General features: G+C 33.5%; 1 protein-coding gene across 1 annotated transcript; it reads left to right on the top strand.

The window, feature by feature from the left end:
• Window positions 1-6,036: 6,036 nt before the first annotated feature.
• On the top strand, window positions 6,037-21,684 carry LOTGIDRAFT_193800 (hypothetical protein; the record flags this gene model as incomplete). The annotated part of the gene is made up of 3 exons (XM_009062972.1): window positions 6,037-6,280; window positions 20,582-21,128; window positions 21,255-21,684. Coding segments are annotated over 3 exons (1,221 nt in total), but the record flags the coding sequence as incomplete, so codon positions are not given.
• Between the last annotated feature and the right edge of the window lie 641 nt (window positions 21,685-22,325).

Genomic DNA, 22,325 nt, shown 5'->3' with positions numbered 1-22,325 from the left:
CCAAACGGACATGTTCCTACTTCAAATCCAATTTGGTATAGGTCAAAAGCTGACAATAGCACAGAAATGGGACCATAAACATAGTTGGATGGATGCTTGGTGTTCTGGATTGTAGTAACAAATATTGCTTCTTGAGTGTATAAACACAATATTTATATAAGTGAATGTCTTTATAATATATTGGAAAGTCTCACAGTTCTGGAACCTTGTGGTTGTGTTTGGCATTCCAGACCGACACAGTAGCTTGCGATCTGTTTTATTCAACTGACATACGTATAGAAGACAGTTAGTTATTATGAAAAGTTCCAGCTGATAATAACAAGTCAAGATATTTATATATACAATTGTCAGAAGCCGTGGAAGTTGAAGAGATCAGAAACCCCAGCTGGTATTAAGAAGACCTAGTAGAGTGACTACCACCGAGGTTAAATCACTCACTGATACTGTATCGTTAACTTTGCTGACCAGCCAATCTGGTGGGAAATTATATAAAAATGAATATATTCTCGAAATATCAACATTATCAAACGAAATAGCAAATACAGTAGAATGGAAAGGTGTAAAGGTCAAATTTCTTTGATTTGCAAAGAAATACTTATTAAAAATTATATTTATTATATATAAATATGTTATCCAATTTACTTTACTATCACCTGTTCTTACTAAACTGTTATCTCTTTTAATACAGGGTACGCAGTATATGAAACTCCCATCTTATTTTCGAACCAAAGAGTGTGGGGAGTTTTTCTTGCTGGTAGCATCAGAAGTAACATTTGGCTGATTAACAGTCAAACTTGACATGGTCATACAATATATCACAGACTTCCAGATTGGAACATCTTATCACCCGACCTTCACCTTTACAGATGACTTCTGTCAACTTTGTATTAAACGGATGGTTCCCTTCAGCAAACTGATAAGGAATGGTACAGCATTCTAGCCACAGTATCCCGGTCATTAATTCGTAAAGGTACTGCGTTCGTGCGTTTTGACAGGTTGTGGCTATTTGTAGGATAAAACCATTTGTTAGCCTCGCCTGGTGATGTGTTATTGCGTACACGGCTATATTCTTAGTTGACAATGGCATCAGGTTGCAGCATCGTGTCTGAAATGTTCTTTATGGGATATCTCAATTGGGTTGAATCATTTAATGAATCAAAGACATAAGACCTGCAACTGTAGTGTTTTTATTGTCTTTGTAACAGACCATCTTTTGAACAATGAACAATAGTGGATATAGGGTAGTCATCACTAGAAAATCTTCTCCAGTTTGTGCAAAATTATTTAATAAAGATTTCAGACAAGAATCCATTTTTTTCCCATGTGTCCTTTCTTAGAAACAACCATCTTGACAACTATTTGATTTATTGGCCAATTTAAATTTCCCATCAAAATGACCATCTAAATTACAATGGTAAAATAGGTTTGTATATGTATGTAAATTAAAATATGTATACAACAAAAGATTTCAAAAATGATAGACAACCAAAGGTCAGCGGGGGTCATGTCGTTTAACAGTAACCTACACGAGAAAAAAATGCACTACTTGAGAAATCGCATACTTGTATTTGATGGCCCGATGTCCGGCCCTGAAAGTAATGGGTCGTTATGTATCATATATTAAGAATAACCTGAAATTCCTTGACTCTTACCTTACCTCAAAACGATATTGTGCATTTAACCCGAATTGGTGTATCTTCGATGAAAATTTCGTCAAAATTTCAGCTGAATATAACTTTGGCTCTTAATAATCCGTGATGACGGGTAGGGTATTGAATTCTGTCTGTATGATTTCTGTCCACTATTACAAGCAATCAAACATCAAAGGTAGTATAGAAGTTAGGGAATTCGGACCACATAAAGATATATATTGTGGTCCATCAATGTCCAGTTTCTCGTTTGTACATGACAGTACCCCGGTCAATTGCTGTATCTAAACTTTCAAATTTCATGTTAGATTATAGTTTTAAAATGTTTTACATGTCACACAGTGCAGATTAAAATTGACGTTAGGAAAATAAAATCTGATAATTTTTGCGACACTGTTCTGGAATTCTGATGATACACAGATATTCAATTGAACTTTTTTATTTGCCAAAGGGAGTAATTATGAGTTCTTTCCTGATAAACCATGAAATACGTTTAGCTCATTAATACTGCCTTTCAGTAGACATCTTGACAAAGCGATGTTAATTACGCAGGAGCAGTGGCGGAGCCAGGTTTACGTCCGAGAGGGGGCGAGATATCTGAGATTGCCCGAATCTTTAACCTAGTTATGAGTTGCTTTCGGGGCTGCGAGGGGGGCGACTGCCCCCTCTGCCCACCCCCCTTTGGCTCTGCCACTGCGCAGGAGTAAGGGGAGAAGGATGAGAGATATTAAAAACAGGACACATATTTACACACACACCAAATAGCATCGTAATTCCTCACATTTTGGGTGGAAATTTAGAAACGGACACAGGCAAGGGCCCTGGCATAATATTCAATTTGAATGAATAGGTTCAAGTTCAAGTTCCGTTTAAGTCCACGCGTCTCTTCAATGGGTAAAACAGATCAAAATATCTACAGTAGTATTTTATTAATTAAACAAAATAAGTTAACATCAATACGGATACATTTTATTCCGGATTTGCCTTACCAGAAACACGTGTTTTATTTTGACTGAAATCAGACCAGAAGGTAGAGTAGTTGCCCCATGCTGTCGACATGTGTCGAGTTTATACATTTATTACTTATATTGAAAAGATCAGAGGGCCAATTTACATATTAACATACTTTTAGTAGCCCATGAACATCAAATATACATCATTTGATAAGTAAAGTGTACATCACATTATATATCTGTCACTATTTTTTATACCTTGGCATTAAATACGGGGGTCGAAAATATACATTTAATGGCAGTAAATATACATTTAAAGCTCGGTTAACACGAAACATAAAGAAGACACGGGCCTGTTATAAACTGACATCTATGAAACAAATAGTAGTATAACCCCTCACCAGGGTTCAAATCTGGTAAAAATGGAGTTTTTTATAGCTCTTGTCAACTTCCAGCTAGGAAGTTCAATGAAGGTGTTAAAGTCATGCCGTTATGGTCGTAAAAAACAATGGCAGATTTGTGTAGGCCTGATGTTTTGACATGACGGAAAATGTACTATTTGTGTTTAATTGTAATTTGTGCCGATGTAATTGTATCCCTCTGTAACTGTGTAGGCAGAAGGGATAATTATATTTTGATGGGTTATTTAACCGCGATCCTAACGAATAGTAAAAAGTAAAAATCCTCGCATCCGCGTCTGCTTTTTATTTTTCAAGGACAATTTACTTGTCTGTTTATCTTGCAATGTCTGGAAAAAGGCAATGGGAAAACTTATACATGTAAAACATATCCACTGAATATCCGAATATCTCGTCGAGCGATTATTCGTTCCACTGAAACATTCGAAAAAACACAATACATGAATGGGGTGATGCTTAGATAAATCGAATCCAAATTTCAAAAACGGAAGTTATGATGGTGCCAATAATTGCTAACTTCATGGTTCCACCATTGTAAAACATGATACGATATTGTAATCATGACTGAATCTACGAACCTGATGCACCCCCCCCCCCCCACACTTTATTGTTTGTCACCATGTTGGTTTTTTGTCTACGCATTGGTTATTGAACTGGGAATAACTGATTGGCATAATGTTTCTTCTACGCTCAAAACTCACCATATTGGCTATTATCTGTAAAACAAGGCTCTGATTAAACATATTGTAAATAATAAATATGAGAATGACGTACAGTAATTAAGACCGGTTATTAATTGTTTATGGTACTAATTAGTATGTATCAGAATGATAAACTAATTACATAAGTTTTGATGACATCATTATATAGATGCATCTGCCAAGTTATCGTTTCATTAGCAACCTATTGAAAACATTTGATCGTAGCAATATTTATTACTTTCTGCATATCTCATAACCGGTTGTGGTTACTTTGGAATGGAATGAATCTTATATATGAATTTGAATCATGTGCATTTGGAAAGGAGCACGACAACTTGACTTTTGCGTTCCCATGGCATTTACGTTTAAAATGGACATCGAATATATGTTCTCAGTTCATCCTGTTCTTACCCCAAATGATGGAAAAAATTTTCATATGACTTTGGAAATATTAGGATCACAAAACTTATTTTTTCGACCGGAATATTTGTGACAGACTTTACAGGAGGGCTGGAGGGGCTGAATATATCAACAGTCAAAGAGGGGGTGGGGTTCAGTAAAATTTCGTTATACACTGCGCAATACCCGTCTAATATTATATAGCCCGCTACGGCGGTGAGGAGTAGGAAGTAAAACTCCCTTTAAACCCATTTTCACTACACATTCTCAAATACTAAACATCGGAATCTTTATTTAATTATTAACATAATAGAAATTATTTTGCTCTTAATCATTATTCTAATAGATAAAGACAATGTTTTTACAATAATTATATACTAATATTTCAACAACGCAATAGATACCCTGAAATTCACGTGCATCGTTCAAAGTCGTCAGTGATCAGACGACACCGCTCAAGTGTCAATCAAATATTGCTTCGCGGGGATCAAAACTGCCCACAGGTGCGAAATACAAATCGTCATTGTGATAAAATAGTAAAACAATTGATTTTGATTTTTACACGTTATGTATACTACTATACTCAAAGTGAAAAAATTACCAACAAAAAACTAGTTATCTTTCCGCTGGTGACAGGTCTTTGTCTAAGTTTTACACTTTTAAATCCCCGATTATTGTAAGGGGCACTCAGGTGAGTGGAAACACTAATTAACCAAGGTGAAAATAATAGATTACATTTATCAGATCACTAAAATCTAATGATAATCAGATAACAGTGGATTTAAAAAAAACATTTAATTTCTTTATCCAAAATTTTTTTTATTGAGATCAATGGTTAAACAAAAAACAAAGTTATTTTGATAAACGTTTTCCGTCATTTTCAAAGCTTGTTTAGTTAAAAATTGAGTTAAAAAAAATGAAATGTCATTGTGCGTAGTTTATATTAAATAGAACAAAAAAAATATCCATGAATAATTTCATGACGATTAAATCTTGATCAATTTTAATTTATTTTGCAAAGAATTTTCCAACATGATATTAATGATGTAGTATGACAATCTTCTTTATATATATATATACTACAATAACCAGTTAAAAATAACTTCTTGTCGCTAAATTTAATTAGAAGAGAACTTTACAGTTACTTATGTATGGATATATATCATAATATTTATTATGGTATGCTCTGGTAGTCACAAATGTAAACAATCGGTATCGAGCTTGTTACGTCTCCTATAACTTTTGTCGGGTTTGTCATTGTTTTACGGAATGACCAAACGTTGATTTCGTAACGTCTCTGTGGCTATTTTCAGCAATTTTGAAGTTTATGTTAAATTTGTATACATTTTGAGAGTCTTTGTGTGAATTTCGGCGCGAAACGAATACAAAAGTGTAAACAAACGGACGGCGTGTTGTCACTCAACCGTGAATCGCCAAACCAAACAAAGAATCTGAATATAGATTTCGACTCGACATCTGGCAAACAAAGAGTAAATATCGTCAAAAAGTATTTAAAACGTTTTCTTATAGTTCTATCTAGCAGATGTCTTTGGTATGTTGTCAGTGAATGAAACACGCGCGAAAATCATCAAAAAGTCGACTGGCCACCCGCAAAATTTTTACTATCTCTGTGTTTTGCTAGACATTAATCTAGAACAGGTCAAAGGTTGACTCCGCCTATCACCTGCTCGTTAACCAATCAAATCAATCAATGAGCAGACTTCGCATTGAATACTGGGAAAATGACGTCAGCCAAGCCATATTGCTTTTGTGCATTGTACGTGAGTGTCTAGTGCATTATAAACCCCACTCAGAGGCACAACAGTAGTGAACAAAGAAAAAACCGTTGTGTGTGAGAATATATAACAGAAAACCGAAGACAACTCATGTATTTTTCTATCGTGCAACGTTTGTGATGCCTGCTAGCGTTTATTCCGAAATGACTACTACTAGCAGCGCGCTAGAGGATCAACGCGCATTGCAGTTAGCTTTTGAACTATCCATGCTTGCTTTGAATGGGGAGGATGACACTTCTTCTTCTCCCCCTCTTCCAAATTCAACTTTCGACGAAGCACACATGAGAGCGAGGAGTGCCAATACTACAGAATGTGTGCCAGTGCCTAGTTCGGAACATGTAGCAGAAATAGTTGGAAGACAAGGTAAGCTTATCAACAGTTTAGCAAATTGGGGATATTGACAGGAAAGAGCGCATGCTTTTCATGTCGTTTGTAAGCACGTGTTTTAATAATGGCGTTGGACTCGATGAATCTTGAGAAATGTCTTCAAAACATCATCATTTCCTAAAGACTCATATATGATCACGAGCGATTATCGAAATTGTTTTGTACTTTGCAAATTAGTTGAAGAACGCACCCTATTTTTTGGCATTTTCAATGATTCAGTTGTAGGTGGGAGATTTTGAGAGAAATACGGTAAAATTGCCTGTGAATTATACTCAATAATGAGAGTTATTAACGTCGTAATTGATTACTATGTTTCTTTTCCTATCGTATGAGTAACAGTTATGACATCAGATAATAACATTGTGCCACACTGTTTCATACACTGTAAAAATAACGTTGTGGTTTTCCATACACAGAAAGGAAAGTAGCAAATAGCTAAATATTGTCAGGAAATTGAAAGATTCCGGTATTTTTTTTACGAAAACCCAAATCTGGAAGCCATTACTTTGATATTGGCTTCATTTGTTTGGTTTGAATTTGATGTTTGGAATAGTTTAGGAAATGAACAAGTAGCTGTGGTTGAAAATAAGAAGCAGGAATTCAAACTTGAGAAAATATTTTGAAAGAATTTGAATCATTCAAAATTTATGAAGTTAAAGATAGGTTTCATTATAAGTTTAACAGCTTATGAAAAGCTGATATTTGGTTTCTTGAATATCAGCTTGTCGAAGGACCAATAGCTTGCTCTGACTTGGTATTTGAGCAATATGGGTAGGCATACTGTAAAGTACAGGAAAGAATAATAAACTTGAAAGTTGACATAAGTTCTAGGTGGTAATGTAAGCCAGCATAAAACACTAGAGTCAGTCTTATAACCAGGAGAATCTTGATAACATGTCAAATGTTCTATATTAGTATTTAATGGTAAAACCAGAATAGATGATAATATAGGCCTAATTATAAATGAACCACGTAAAAGAAGTAATGTAGACAGACTACACCTAGAATATTTCTGGTATTTCTTGTGTTTTTCTAGTGTTTTTCTGACAGGTTTAGGTTAGGTTAAGTTGCAGTACTGGTTTTAGAAATAGACTGATGTACGATATACATACACATGTCTTCAAGTGTTAGTACTGTTTTCATCAAGCCAAGAATATCTGAAGGGCAAACTGACCAAAGATTGGCAGTCCTGATAAATTCATAAATATTTCATGGATAAGAAGCTGCTGTATACTATAAGGTCATCATTCTCTTAATGCACCCTTTCAGGATTTAGGGAAATTTGTAAAAATGAAACTATGATAAAAATCACATTACAGAGTTTTCTGAAAACATCTTTTTGTTTCATAATATTATTCCATATTGTTAACTTTGTCACTGACATTATATACAGAGATAAGGTAGATCATTTGATTGTTCAAAAGTTTATTACTTGTGTGATTTAAAATTTCAAACAGTCAATGATGGGCTCAAATCAGACATGCCTGGCCAACGTAGGTAATTAATTATGAGTTAAATTGTTAGTAGATTCAGTGCCTTGACTTTCTATGTGTTTGGCACTAGGCCCCAAGAATTATTGCTCAAATCCCTACCCCTTTCGTCATTTCAATGAATATCCCAACCTCATATTGCCATTATTATGATTTGGTGTGTGAGAAAAAGGCTTTATCCAGTGATTTAATAATGATAAAAAAGTAATCTAGACATTACAAGTTGTGACAATACAGTGATTGTTCTTGTCCCTGTTGGAACTTGTTTTATATCTCAATATTAATAATTTTCATGTTATTAGAAGAAAGGCGAAGGTTATTATATGAAATAATTGTAGAAGATATATACCTAATAAACTAGTTCATTCATAGGGTCTTATTTCATAATAAACTTAAATATGAGAATTTCCTTTTTGACTTGATAAGTGGAGTGTTATGTCCTATTTCCATGCTTTGTTTGGCTAATGAATGTTAAATGTTATACAGAGTGTACTGAGAAAACTAATCGTAGTATTCTTATGCCAAATTTTTGATTTTCAAAGTCAACAACCAAAAAGGAGACAATGGGCCAAAGGGCTTACTTTCTCCATTGACAATAGTTATGTGACCTAGGCCAGTGCTTTTATTGGAATTTCTAAATCTCAATCTCACTCTAACACCAGTTCAAAACTTATTTTCAATTGTTCACTAGTCTTTATCTATTTCGCAAATTAGAAAAGGTTGATGTATCTTCAAAATATTCTAAAAATTCATATTAAATTTAAAGATAAGACTCTGATATTTTGCAACTTCAATCAGCCCTGCACATAAATTTAGCTTCCTATACTGTATAATATATGGGTAAAATATTGTTTATTTACTCATTGGCAAGGCGGAGTGTGGAGGCAAAACTGAGATAAGTTATCTTGTACTTAATGATATTTTATGGTCCAAAACTACTTGACTTCTATTGCCGTTACCTGAATCTCTATTTTAAGGGCTATTGTAAGTGTATAGGATTTCTTTTATTTAAGATGTATAGCTAGCTTTTCTGTCATTGTGTGGAACACATTTGTCAAGAAATAGTGATATTAGAGGATAAAATTAGTCAGGAGGTTTCAGACTATACTACGCATTGAAGTAGAATTTGTTACTCTAGCTTGTATCGAAATCATAACATATTTGGCAGAGGTTCAAAACCATAACTGATATATTGTGTGAAAAAAATTACGACGGAATTATGTCAGAGGCAATCAAAGCCTTGATTAACAAGATTAGCTATGTTATATATTTGTTTGAGGGATCAAGTGGTATTTCCTTTTGATTATGGTGGGATTAGCCAAGAACAGTATGTCATGTAGGATTAATATCCTTATCTTGACTGGAGATTTTAAATCAATTGAACATTTTCAAAAGGAATTAGTATCTTTGAAAGGACATTGTCTGTGATATTGTTTAAGCATAAGTATATAGAAGAACAATTATGATAACTTTCATTGTTGGTCCCTTTCAATTCTTTGTTACAACTTCTGCTATTGTTATTAAGTCATCTTATATAAAATTCATAAATCATCTTATATAAAAAAAAATTAAGTCGTTACTTTAGCTTCTATGCTGTCTTCCCTCGTTTCGCTTAAAAAGGGATGTCTGTTTTCATTAGAGCAAAAAAGAGTATGAAAGTAAGGCGGGAAACTCCCTTTCAATTTTGCTACTCAAAAAATTGTAATTTGAAAAACTAAATGAAATATGAAATTTTATCTGTAGTCTGAAATTAAGTTGTTTTCTTTGGTACACAAACACCAACCTGATTAATAAAGAGAAATTTAATCCAGCCTTGTGGGATTAGAACTGTAGAATCAGGGTATAAGTTCAAGTCGATTTACTGGATATTAATTTGACTATGTAATGAGGTTTTTTCATTCTGATTAGTAGAACGACATTTCTGTAAGTATACCCAAGTTAATTAGTTCATAGTACTGACCACATTTCTAATGAATACTTCTCACTGGCTAACAAATCAAGTTATTCATCTGCACTAACTTGTCTGCAAAATTACACAGATCACACTGTGTTTTATTTGTGAAATCGTTAATGGTGAGAGTGCTAATAAACGACAACTTTTTGTTGGTTAGTTGGCAGAAACAAGTTCACGTCTGCAGAAGCTGGAATTGCATACTATTTACAGTGTTGACTATTATAGTGTATTTTACTATGATACTATTACTATGACTACAGATGACTTTGCTTCTAAGCATATTTTCCAGATTACGGCCAGACAAAAATGGCAGGAATTGGGCTTTAAAGCATATTCTCCAGATCCTTTGTTAGAGCAGATGGATACCAATATTCAGCTCATTTCAAATCTGGAACCCCACAGGTTATTGTGTTTGTGAATTAAACCACAAGTCACAGTTAATATAATTAGTATTTGCTGTGCTGTGATTTGATTGCACTTCCTGTATGCCTGGTCTGTTTGGAAGAGTGAATCTCAAGAACACTTCACTTTCTGATGTTTGAAGCTTTGTGTCATGGCTCTGATAATCAGTTCCAAGTGCCTAGAGGGCGATACTGAGTGGTTATTAGATATAGGTTACTATGAACTCTGGTTTTAGTCGATTGTAACTCACTGGTCTTTAACTATTGCTAGTTTATTAGATTTATTTGGTGTCTTCGTGTCTAGTGGGGAGAATATTCTCTCTCGTTGCCACTCAGTTCAGGTCACCAATCAATACTGCCTTCTATGACTACACTTTTCCTGCAAGTTTATCAAAACAAATAAGATAATAGAACTTCACTTTCAAATTAGTTGGTGTCGGATGCATGATAAAAAGTGAATGTATCTGAGTTGGAAGAGTAGATATTGATATTGTTGGAATCTGATAATATGGGATATGAAGAAACGAGTCAATATTGACTCTGATAGTTAGATAACACACTACTAATTTCTTTCATTTACATATTATCACAATTCCAATATTTGAAATATAATTAGCACATGTTCCTTGCTTGAGACCAATATTCTTGTACTCTTTGGAATCGGGGTCACTGGTACTTGCGTTGACGTTCTTGCACTGTTGGTCTTTGAGTCAGTGGCTTGTTAGTATGTCCATATACCCTATTCTGAACAACTGCTTTGCTCAAACCACTACTATTACTCTTGCATTAGTGGTTTTGGTTTGCAATACTTGCATCACTAGATTCTTGTCCATCTGTCCTTTAGATCAATATTTGTGCCATTTTCGAAGGACGCTAGCAAGGTCAAATTATGCAAGCTTAGGCAAAAGTAGTACCATTCAGACTGAAAACAAAGAAGTAAAGTTTTTGGACTTACATCTTTAAGTCAAATAAGGGTGTAAGTTAATTATAGTGTAAAGAATATAAAATTAGTTTGAAAATTGTTGCAGTATGAGTAATAGTATTGATTTTTCTATTCTTTACATCTCAGTAGGTTGTAACATATTTTTATGGTACTTATTAAAAGCAGAACCAAGACTAATTGTCTATTGGAGCAGGTCAACCATGCTTTTAGCTCTATATTGTCAAATATCAACTCTGAATCTGTATACCCAAGCAATTCAAAAAGGCTACAACAGGACACATATTTCAGTCAATAGTTGATTGTTGATTAGATACAGCATGTTCAAAACTCCTGCAAATTTCAATATGTATTTTTTGACAACAATTCCTGTAAGTTGCATATTGGCTAACATTATTAAGTCTTGCCATGGCAGGGTATATATTTTATTAGGAATTCATTTGATTGTTGTCCTAATGTCAACTCCTGTTCTTTCCAGTCAAGTTTGATTGTACCAGTTCGAGTTAGTCATTTGCTGGGTTAAAAAAGTTGCTCTATTTAATAATAACTACAAATGGTTGAGAATAATTAATAGGAAGCTTTAACATGTTGTTAAAATCTAGAACTATGTATATTAATATGAATATTTAATATTGAATATGTTAACATATCATGGTGTTATATCTAAATAAATTATATTCTAATGACCAGCTTGGATATTATCACCAATCTAATACATATTGTACTTTTACTATGTTAGCTTTTATAGTTTGATGCAGAAACCTTTACTTTCAACTATGTTTAGTTTCTAATTATATAATTTTTTAACTCCATCCTAATTCACTGGTACATCTTCATTAGGCCAATTAGGTGGAAATGAATGCTGCATTGTCTAGGCCTCTTTGTTACCTTATCTATCAAGCTATTGCTTCATTTCAGTTTTCATTGACTTAGCCTAGCCCATCATTGGTATTCATGTATAACCATTACATCTTAGGCCTATGTCACAAGTTATTTATAAAGATATTTGTCAAGTATCTAAAAAGTGCTAAAAAAAAGTTTGGAAGAGTTTTTAAAGGTTAAAAGTTAAATTGTCAGTAGAGTTATGAATGAGGTAACTGTTTATAAGAGGTATTAAAAAATGAAAGTAGGAAACAATATTGATTAGGCCTACCTAGGTCACCATGCCCTTTTGATGAACATGTTATTTGTCTAAAGTATTAAAGTGACCATATGTACCCTCTAGTTGGTTTATTCAAAGTTCAACCATGTTCACTTACTGTTAATGGTTTTGAGCTGGGAATGTAAATATATATTTTACTTCTGATATATCATTCATCAGATCTGACAGTTGCTTGGGTCAAAAACACTCACTTCTTTCATGTAGATATATTTATTTCTAACACTTAAATTACTGAATTTTAGACAAGACACCCTTCCTTCACATCCAGATTATGGTAAAATTATGCACATATCAACATAGCACAATGGAGCATATATTGTTCAGAAATAAAATGAATGGAGTTAAAAGTCCTAATCTTCTGCATCTAATTGGTCAAATGTCATGCATTGTGCAGGGAAATTTTGCCAGGACAGCATGAGCCTACTCCTTATCGATTCCCATCTGTCGAGATCTTTTAACGTTCACAGCCTTGAGCACACAGAGCCTTATTAATTCAGAGCCAGTCTATTAAGCAACAGGAATTTAGATTCCTGTCGGGCTTATCAATTATTATGTATGCAACATGCCTAGTTACACAATCACTAGAATGGTATGTAACAGGGATTATGTGTGAATATTGACTTATTAGCCACATAATATAAACTTAAACTTAAGCAACCAATGTTAAATTTAATCACATGCATAACCGATTTAAATGCTGAATAATCAGTTGTTTTACTAACTCAAATAATGGATAATAAGATGTTTGATAATTAGTTGCTTAACCAATCAGAGTGCAGAATTTCAAAAAAACTTGTTGGAGCACCATTATATTGAATATTGTTCAGAAAGAAAGGTAACTGTCAGGCCCATACCAAACTTGATTGTTCGGAGGGGCAAGTAATATATCTGGAGGGGCAATATGCATGATGTTTAGATGCAGTAATGATATTGATTGGTTGTGAAATGTTTTCAGGGGGGCAATCCCCTGTCCCTGCAGGCCTGTAACTAGTTGAAATTGTTCTTGAAAGGATATTGCAGTGGTAGGAAGCCTAATAAGCCTTGGTTTAACTCATCAACTGCCAAGACTACTGAATACTTCTTACAAGTCCAGTTAAAACCATCTCAGTTCTATTTTTCTCACCAACTGTATTTGACCTTCAGATGAAATGAGAGTATATAAGTATTTGGGTGTGTAATATTTCACTTCAGTTTATTATACAAAGGAACATGTACAGATATATCATATATCATTTACTGTTCAGATATTTTTATTAGCTACTTTCTTAGGATAAACTTACATTTTGGTAGCAGAGCATCTGGCCAATTGATTCGGCTTATTTGCTGTTTTTGTCAGACTATAGCTCAAAAACACCAAGCTTCGATAGTAGAACCTTCAGTAAATTCTAGTTACTGCTATATAGGAAATATAATACGTTTTGGTGGCTGACCACTATTACACCAAAAACAAACCAAGACACCTTGTGTCACAGCTTAATCAATTTGGCATTAGTAAAGTTATTTCTAATATGTGTTTTAATAATTTTCATTCAGAACTGCAGGTAATCTTCAAATTCTGCAGTAAATTGTCATGGTTAGTCAGTATGATGAATGCGCAGCTTTCATGAACATTATAAGCTCACTGATTAGTCAGATGAAGAGATGTGCAGCTCTCATTAACAGTACATTGTCTTGGTTTGTCAAGATAAAGACATGTGCAGCTCTCATAAACACTATATGTTCACTGGTTAGTCAAGATGATGTTATGTGTAGCTCTGTTAAAGAGTATAATGTAGTCAATGATTAGTGATTAGTCTATGATAAGATGATGTAATATGCAGCATGCATTAGATTAACCTGACATTACTGCTAATGAGCAAATGGGCATCTGGTAAAACTTCATTACCACATGAGCATTTTAAATACTTTGTCTAGCTTACAGGTTTTTATTTTCTTAACAAGTTTTTTTTTTAGGTTAATGACCATATTTCCTTGCTGATTTTCGTAATTTATCTCTCAAGTTCTTCTGAGTATTTACTTGGCAAGAGTCCAGAGTGATAAAAACATGTGGTCCATGTTAAGGATGTCCTGCCCTCACTATAACTGATACTGGTTTTTCAAGGCTATGTAAAAAAAAAAAATGTCTTCAGAATTGACCGATTTTAACACAAAACATCTGCAGTGGGAAGACCCAGTAGTAAAGAAATGAATGATCGGCTGCCAGAGAATTTCTGTATTCTATGATATTGCCATCTTTCCTTATTTGGTTGCTAGGGCTTTCAAGTGAAGCATAGAGTTTCTTTTGAATTCTAACTGCTTATAAATTAAATGGCATAAATTATAATATTATAAAGTAGGTTGCTAGAAATGGTACACATGTCACAGGACTTATATTCAAATTTCTTAGGCAAATGCTTGAAGGAAAGACAGGAGTAGAGCAATCTTCGTTGTTATTTATTTACAAAATATACTTATACTCTTTCACATGTCATACAAATACTACATGGTGATAAGTTATGTATGAGAGAATGTCTGTTTGACCTATGACCTTTTTTGACACTGACCCTAGTCTGTGAACTTGTTATTTGAAGACTACCCTGTCAACTTGACTCTTACAGATAATTACTTGTTCTACCCCAGTTTGACATTTTCATCTATTGGCTATTTACCCTCTGTAATAATCTGTCTATTAAGTTTTATATTCTCTAATAAAAGGATAATAAACCTCATATCTTGATCAGTCTGTGTAGACATAAAGCTTTGTATTTGTAGATCATAATACATGTAGTAACTGACAAGAAATTAACACTATGTCACTAATTCTTACTTACTGTAATGGTAAGGAATGGGTTAAACTGCAGTGTAATTGGTCAGCTGGAAGCATGTTTGATTGGTGTCCATGTAAATGAGCCCTAGGTTTGAATGGACACTATCTTAACTCCAGAGCCAGTGCTTTCAAGAATATTCCTGCCTTCAATGCATTACAATTTCCACTGAAATGCCATCATGCCTTTTTCTGAGGCATCAATTCAAAATTTTTTTAAAGGAAGTTATTTGTAGTGCTTAGAACTGAACAATAGAATGCCAATGAGTTCATGTGTGTAATATTGCAGAAATAGAGAATTGAGAATTCCATGCATCAATAAAAGAATTATATCTGTCTGTAGCTCTCCAGTTAATCTAATTACTATAGAAACATACTGGGTCTAATTGCAAAAAGATAGAAAGATAAAAAACTGAAGAAAGTCAATCTCCTTAGATATTGCCAGCATATATACTTTCCAAAATGCATTAAAATTGGAACCAATGTAACGTATATTAGATACAGAAGCTATTTTGATGCATGAATCAGAGAATTGGCATACGCAATGGAAAGTCTATATTCTATAATATATATATATTTTCCAAGATGCACTAAAATTGGAACAAACTGTAGCTATTTTGATCAATGGATGGATGAATGACCATAGGCAGTGTCAAATATAGGTTCACAATATAATAATATTTGTAAGACTGTTTAAGATGAAAAGGGAAATTGGCATGATGAACTTTCATTCTTGTGGCCTAATGCGATGGAATACACATGGAAATCAATACGTTGTTTAGAAATGAAGTTATAAATCCAGGAACAAATTCACTGCTGATAAATTTATCAAACTTGTCTTCATTCAATACAAACCAATATTAGCATTGATACAAATCGTGCAAGCTTTTAGTGGTGTCAAGCGTCTTAGAAGAGTAAGCATGTCGTGCCTCGTTAACGAAGGCTACAACACAGATTCTACACTGGTATTAGATCAAGTCGGTATGTGCGGCTTGTAAAACATCTTCATGTGCAGAAGAACTTAATTATTTATTTAGTCTTGCCTGCCATAGAATTGTTAGAGTACACTTTGGAATCAATATCAGGCCTGGAAATTAGAAATCAGTATGGCAGCCGGCACTATTAATAGTCTTGCTAGTTTCTGATACAAGGAAAATGGTAAATATGAAGTTCCTGATATTGATAATTTCTATAGAATGTCAATAAGAAATTTAACAGGTTTAACTTTACAGTCAGTATTGACTAATAGCCAAACCATAAATAGATTGCTTTCTCCTTGTTAACATTTTCTAATTAGTCAGTTATTTTTTGTTCTATTAATTGAATTAATATGTTTCTAATGATCTTTAAATGTTAGTTTCCATATTTCAAAAAGGTCAGTTACAGCTGTCCTGTTTCAGTGATACTTAATGCTAATGTTATCATCACTCTGTACATACTGAGAAAACTGGTATTCCTTAGGAATGTTACTTCTAATTTCTATCAAAATAGAAACCCTAAATCAGAACCTATTGTATAATATCTTTATCTACAACATTTCACACTATTTCTAGCCAAAGGCAATATATAAAGATAAGGAGTAAATAAATGTATGTATATTCCTTAAACCAGACTCATTTATTTGCTCCTATTCAAAAAGCAGTGAATTATTAATGTGATATCGATGTAATGTTATGCAATTATGGATGTATTTTGTTTGGAAATGTTATGTAACTAAAAAAATATTTATGTGCCAGTTATCTAAGTAGGTCATCATGCAAAAACTACAAACACTATTGGAATCAGTAGCTATATTTTAGATGTAAGATATATATATATAAAACATCACAGCTAGATATTGAGGATAAAAATAACCTCTTCCAATAACCACATATTACCAAACAATTTTTAACCATCGACCAAATGGCCTTTTCATTCATGTAAATTGTACTGGGAATCATAACATAATAACACAAAGAATACCATTACCATGTGTTCTTGATTTAAATAATCAATGGTAGAATATCTCCAGGCTACCCACCATTTGGTGGAGTGGTAACATTCCTACTTGGCAATAACTCAATTTTCTACCTTCTCATTTACTCTGCTACCAGTGCCAGCTTTGGTAAATATAATTGGTTTTGATTTACCAGATTTCAAGCAAGTACAGATATTTTAACGTAACCTTTCTAGCTTTGATGTTACTTGTTAATTTGAGAGAATAAATAAATCTCCAGAAAACTGAAGTTATCTTCAAATGAATTGAAGGATAGGAGAATTTACAAAGCTGTTCTAAAGAAAGAAAACGTCAATACAAAAATGATAAAAACATTTAGCGTGTTGCATGAGAGGACATCCTCAAATCAGGATTTGGAATGTCTTGGTACTAGGTAACACCTGAAAACATTAGTATTGTATAGTACAATTATTTATATTCTCCAGAAATAAAAATGGGATTGGCTATGATATGATTTAGTCAGATAACTACCAAAAAGTTACAATTTGTTTTTTAGTCTACATATGTATACATATTTTGTTCTATATGGTATGTGAAGTGATTTATAAGTTTGACTAGGTTAAAAGACTTGACATCCCTACCAAATTTTAATAAAAACTTGAATACATGTATTGCCAATTCTAGGTTTCTGAACAGACCACAAAATAATGATTGCATAATCGTACACATTTATCATATTAGGTCAGATTGGGAATGCATTATATAATGTTTCTAATGATTGATCCTAAAAAGAATAATACATCAGCACATTGGGGGTGTATAGGTACCCATATCAGTACTCTTTCTAATTTTTCTATACAGTCAGATTTGACTGGCACATTATGATGTAAAGGTTAACTTCCTATATACCATCACTTTAACCACTGGGCATGTAAAATATCTTCCTCTTAGAAACACTTAATGAAATCTTAGAAATTAATTAAGATTGAAGAAATAGGAAGGGAATTAAAAAGTGTTGAGGACATGTGTTATTTCCTGTGCGTGTTATTAGTTATAATATATATTATATGGTAAACTATCCACTCTCCTTTACCCTACATCAATATTTAATATGGCCTATAATTTACTAGTATTATTAACCATTTTCTTAAAGGTTAGAACTTAATTATTTACATATACAATCTAGATATCATTATCATCATTCCACAGTCCATACTGGGTTAGTCTGATGATATCATAGTCTTAGAACTTAAAAATTAATGAAAATATAATGAAACCAGTCCAGCACTGACATAATAAGAGTGGAAAGAGCAATTTTGACCCAGATAAGCTGTATGACTAGTCAACTCTGTGGTTTATAGTCAGTGAGGTAGTATTACAGGTAAGCTTAGCTAGACTCTGCACTGGAAAGCACAGTAGGGGACTTCTTAAAGCAAGCTGACCCAGATCCTGAAATTAAGGATAGATAGTTGTTTAACTCAGACTTACAGTGGCATTGTAGGCTATGAACAAAGCAAATTAGCCACAGCAACTTTCAGATTGCACATATAATGGTACTTATAACATAGTTTCTTTGGAACAAGAAAACATCTTTTACTTTCAAGTATGAATCATGGGCTGACAGGTGTTGAAATACATAATTAGTGTTGACTTTATCTGTGATAAAAAATGAACTAAACTATTATATGCTTGAAGAGGGTAGAATGATGTTATATGAGACAAGACAAAATATATAACAATACTTTCTTTATATTGTCACATTCCATACTTCTATTATTAAATATTGTTACTTTCTCACCTAGTTATAAAAATAGGTTACATAGAACTCTTCCTAATAGACACTGATCTTAAAACTTGGATCAAACACTGGTTAAAAATTATAAGCCTATACTGTAGCAGGCAAAATAGTATGTGGAAAAATTTACTAGAGCTTTATACTTACTGAACTTACTGAGGTAATGTTATAGCACTGCCAACAATGTGTTTTGGTCTAGTGGATAAGGTAAATGACCTTTTTGTACATGAACATGATATGACATAAATCTTCTGTTTCCAAAACTTATTGCCAATCCAAACCATGGTCTTTGGAAGTATTTGTTGTAATAGGTTTATATCCTAGATGCAAGAGACCTCTTGTCTTTTATAAATAATTAGTTCTGTACATTTCATCAATTAGTAAAGACAACATTGAGAAGATTCTTGTGAAAGAAAGACACAAAATCAACTCATTACTTAATAATGTCTTGAGCTCTCATGTTAACAAATGTTAATAGATAATTAAGTTAAAATGTACTCTTTGATTTTTCTGAACTAGACTGAAACCATCTTGGTGAAACTTGATCAAAGCAAGACAAAAGCTGTTAATGGGTTGATAAAAACTTTTCATGTATTAGTTTCCATTGACGTGTTGCATCATATTGTATTGAAACTTTGAAACAATGAATTGTTTGTGTTAGTCAGTTTAGTTCTGTTGAAACAAATTGTAACAAGTACCAACTGTTTAAAGAATTGATGTAGATAATCTGAAACTTGTTCTTAAAGATGTTGTTAATAGATGTTATCTAGCTGGATTTAGATAAACTAAATAATTTGTACATCATTTTTCACATGAAAGTTGGCAAACAATTAAACAGGATATTTCAATAATTAACAAATGTTTACTTTGTCATAGAAAGTTAACAAATTAATTGACACAGTTTTGTTTTACTGACTCATGCCTATCTAACATCTATCCAAAAAAACTCTCCATATCACACCATCCATGTCCTAAGTAGTCAGGTAGTTTCGGACTATAAGATGAGATAATAAGGCTTGATAATGCGATCTTTAGATATACGATACTACTTATACCAGCTCAACTAGAAAAGACATGTTTGTCATCTGTATTTATTTATCTTTTTATATCTACTCCAGCATAACTTACATTCTTCTTCATCCATTCATGAATCTAACTTGATAACTTTTACCCAGGGATGTTGTTTCATTTATTGTGCCAGACAATGTTAGGTGATTCAGTAATCTTATAGATAGAAGTGATTATCAGTATTTTATTGCAGTAATATTAAGATGTATAACATAGTTTTGATGAACAGCACATTTGATGATTTAAGTAGTGCATTCGATTGAAATTTGATTTCTTAATATGAACAAATATCCTATGAAATCAGTGGTACATAACTGATGAATAGAGAATGTCATCTCCCCATACAAGTTTTCTGAATCTCTTATTTCTTACAAGTTTCATCTCGTATACATGGCATAAATTGTTTGGTTCAGGTGATGTGATTGGTCACGATTTGTGTTGAGTACTTATTGTTCAAATGAGGATAGAGATCGTTTGTCACTAAGATGACAGTTAACTTGTTTTGATGCTTGGTTTTATCATGTGTTACTAATCATGCATGCTTAATCTTCATCATCTTGAATTGCTCTTAAACAATTGTAGCTTCTCGTGTTCACAACAAATTTGTTCGTGATATATGTATATTAAATAACAAATAAAGTAAAGGGTTCTAGTTTTACCTTGTGTTTAACACTGATTTTGAAAAATATTCCCAATATCTTATGAGTCTTTCTTTTTTTTCTTTCCAGGTTGCAAAATCAAAGCTTTACGAGCAAAAACCAACACATACATCAAAACCCCAGTTCGTGGTGAGGAACCAGTGTTTGTTGTCACAGGAAGAAAAGAAGACGTGGGTTTAGCAAAACGTGAAATAGTGTCAGCAGCAGAACATTTTAGCCAAATCAGGGCTTCACGTAGGAATAGCAGTGTATCTAGTGTTTCGAGCAATGGATCTAATTTAACACCAGGCCCACCAAGTCCTAATGCTCCAGGACAAATAACTATTCAAGTTCGTGTTCCTTATCGAGTAGTTGGATTAGTTGTTGGTCCTAAAGGTGCTACAATCAAAAGAATTCAGCAACAAACACATACCTATATTGTGACACCAAGTAGAGACAAGGAACCAGTTTTTGAAGTTACAGGATTACCAGAAAATGTTGAAAAGGCTCGACACGAAATAGAAAGTCATATAGCATTACGCACTGGTGATTTGGTGAATGGAATCAATGGTTTTAGTTCATACGACAACGATGAAGGAATAAGTTCACCATCTTATGATCCATTTGTTCCTCCTACGTATCCCTGGACGGAACTCGGGGACAATTTTAACTCCCTAGTCTCCTTAATGAATGGTAACTGTTCTCCTGCTGAAAATAGTTCCCGAAACAATTGTTGGTTTATTGGCGGTGTACCAACCACAAGAACATCACCCTCACTTCCAGAAAGTGGCACACAAAGTCAGGGCAGCGGTTCACCGAGCAATATCTCTCCTGTACCTGGAGATCACCCCACCGTGAGAAGAATCAGAAGTGATCCACTGAGCAATGGATTAACCAATGGTACATGCATAACAAATGGTTCCTGTATGAATGGTCTGCCTACCACCTTTGGATCTACCTCCAACCTTGATCGCCCTTCCTCGACAAGCCCAATTCTGGATGCAAATGGTGTGGTGCGTCCGAGAAGACATTGTCTTATTTGCTCAGAAAATGAAGTGGTTGCAGCACTTGTTCCATGTGGTCACAATTTATTTTGCATGGATTGTGCCTCGTCTATTGTTGGAAAACCTATGGCTGAAAGATCTTGTCCAGTTTGTCAACAGCCACCATCTCAGGCTATTCGAATCCTTTCCTGATTGAACATCATGACAAGTAACATGAGATTAACATTTTCTACCCAACACTGCCTTAATGTGGGGCTACCTACTTTCTGATGGCTGGGGTTGTTGTCCTTAAATCTCCTGACAAATATCAAGAGTTTTCTAGACAGGAACTTCACTAAATTACAACTCAGCTTTCTTTTTGAGGTCAGCAAGACCTCTCTTTTAGTGCCAAAATGATTCCAAAACCCCTTTAAATGATCACTACTGTAGTATGGAAGTAGAGGTTTCTATTTTTTGGCAGTGGTATGGCGAGTTTTACACATACCCATTTTTATATATCAATGTTTCGCATTTCAAGTATCAAATTATATATTCTATATCTATTCATAATGAAAGTGCAAAAATATGGACTTGTGGATATATGAAAATAATCTAGTAAAATAAATATGGTGTGTATCTATGAGGTATTAATGATACTAGAGGAGACGTATAGTTTGTATGTTTATAATTAATGTATTATTATATTAATATATTCTAATTAATGTGTGGTGTTAAGCTAACACCAAATTATGTGTTCGGTGTCCCATTCTCAAAACTGAGAAAAAAACCCTTCTAAATGAAGAAACGTTATTTTATGAAGGAAATGATGGGATTATAAGATCGTCTCTTGT

The sequence above is a fragment of the Lottia gigantea genome (assembly GCF_000327385.1).
Source record: "Lottia gigantea unplaced genomic scaffold LOTGIsca_54, whole genome shotgun sequence".
NCBI lineage: Eukaryota > Metazoa > Mollusca > Gastropoda > Lottiidae > Lottia > Lottia gigantea.
Note: the sequence above shows the minus strand (reverse complement) of the source record. Positions and strands in the feature narration are given on the sequence as shown.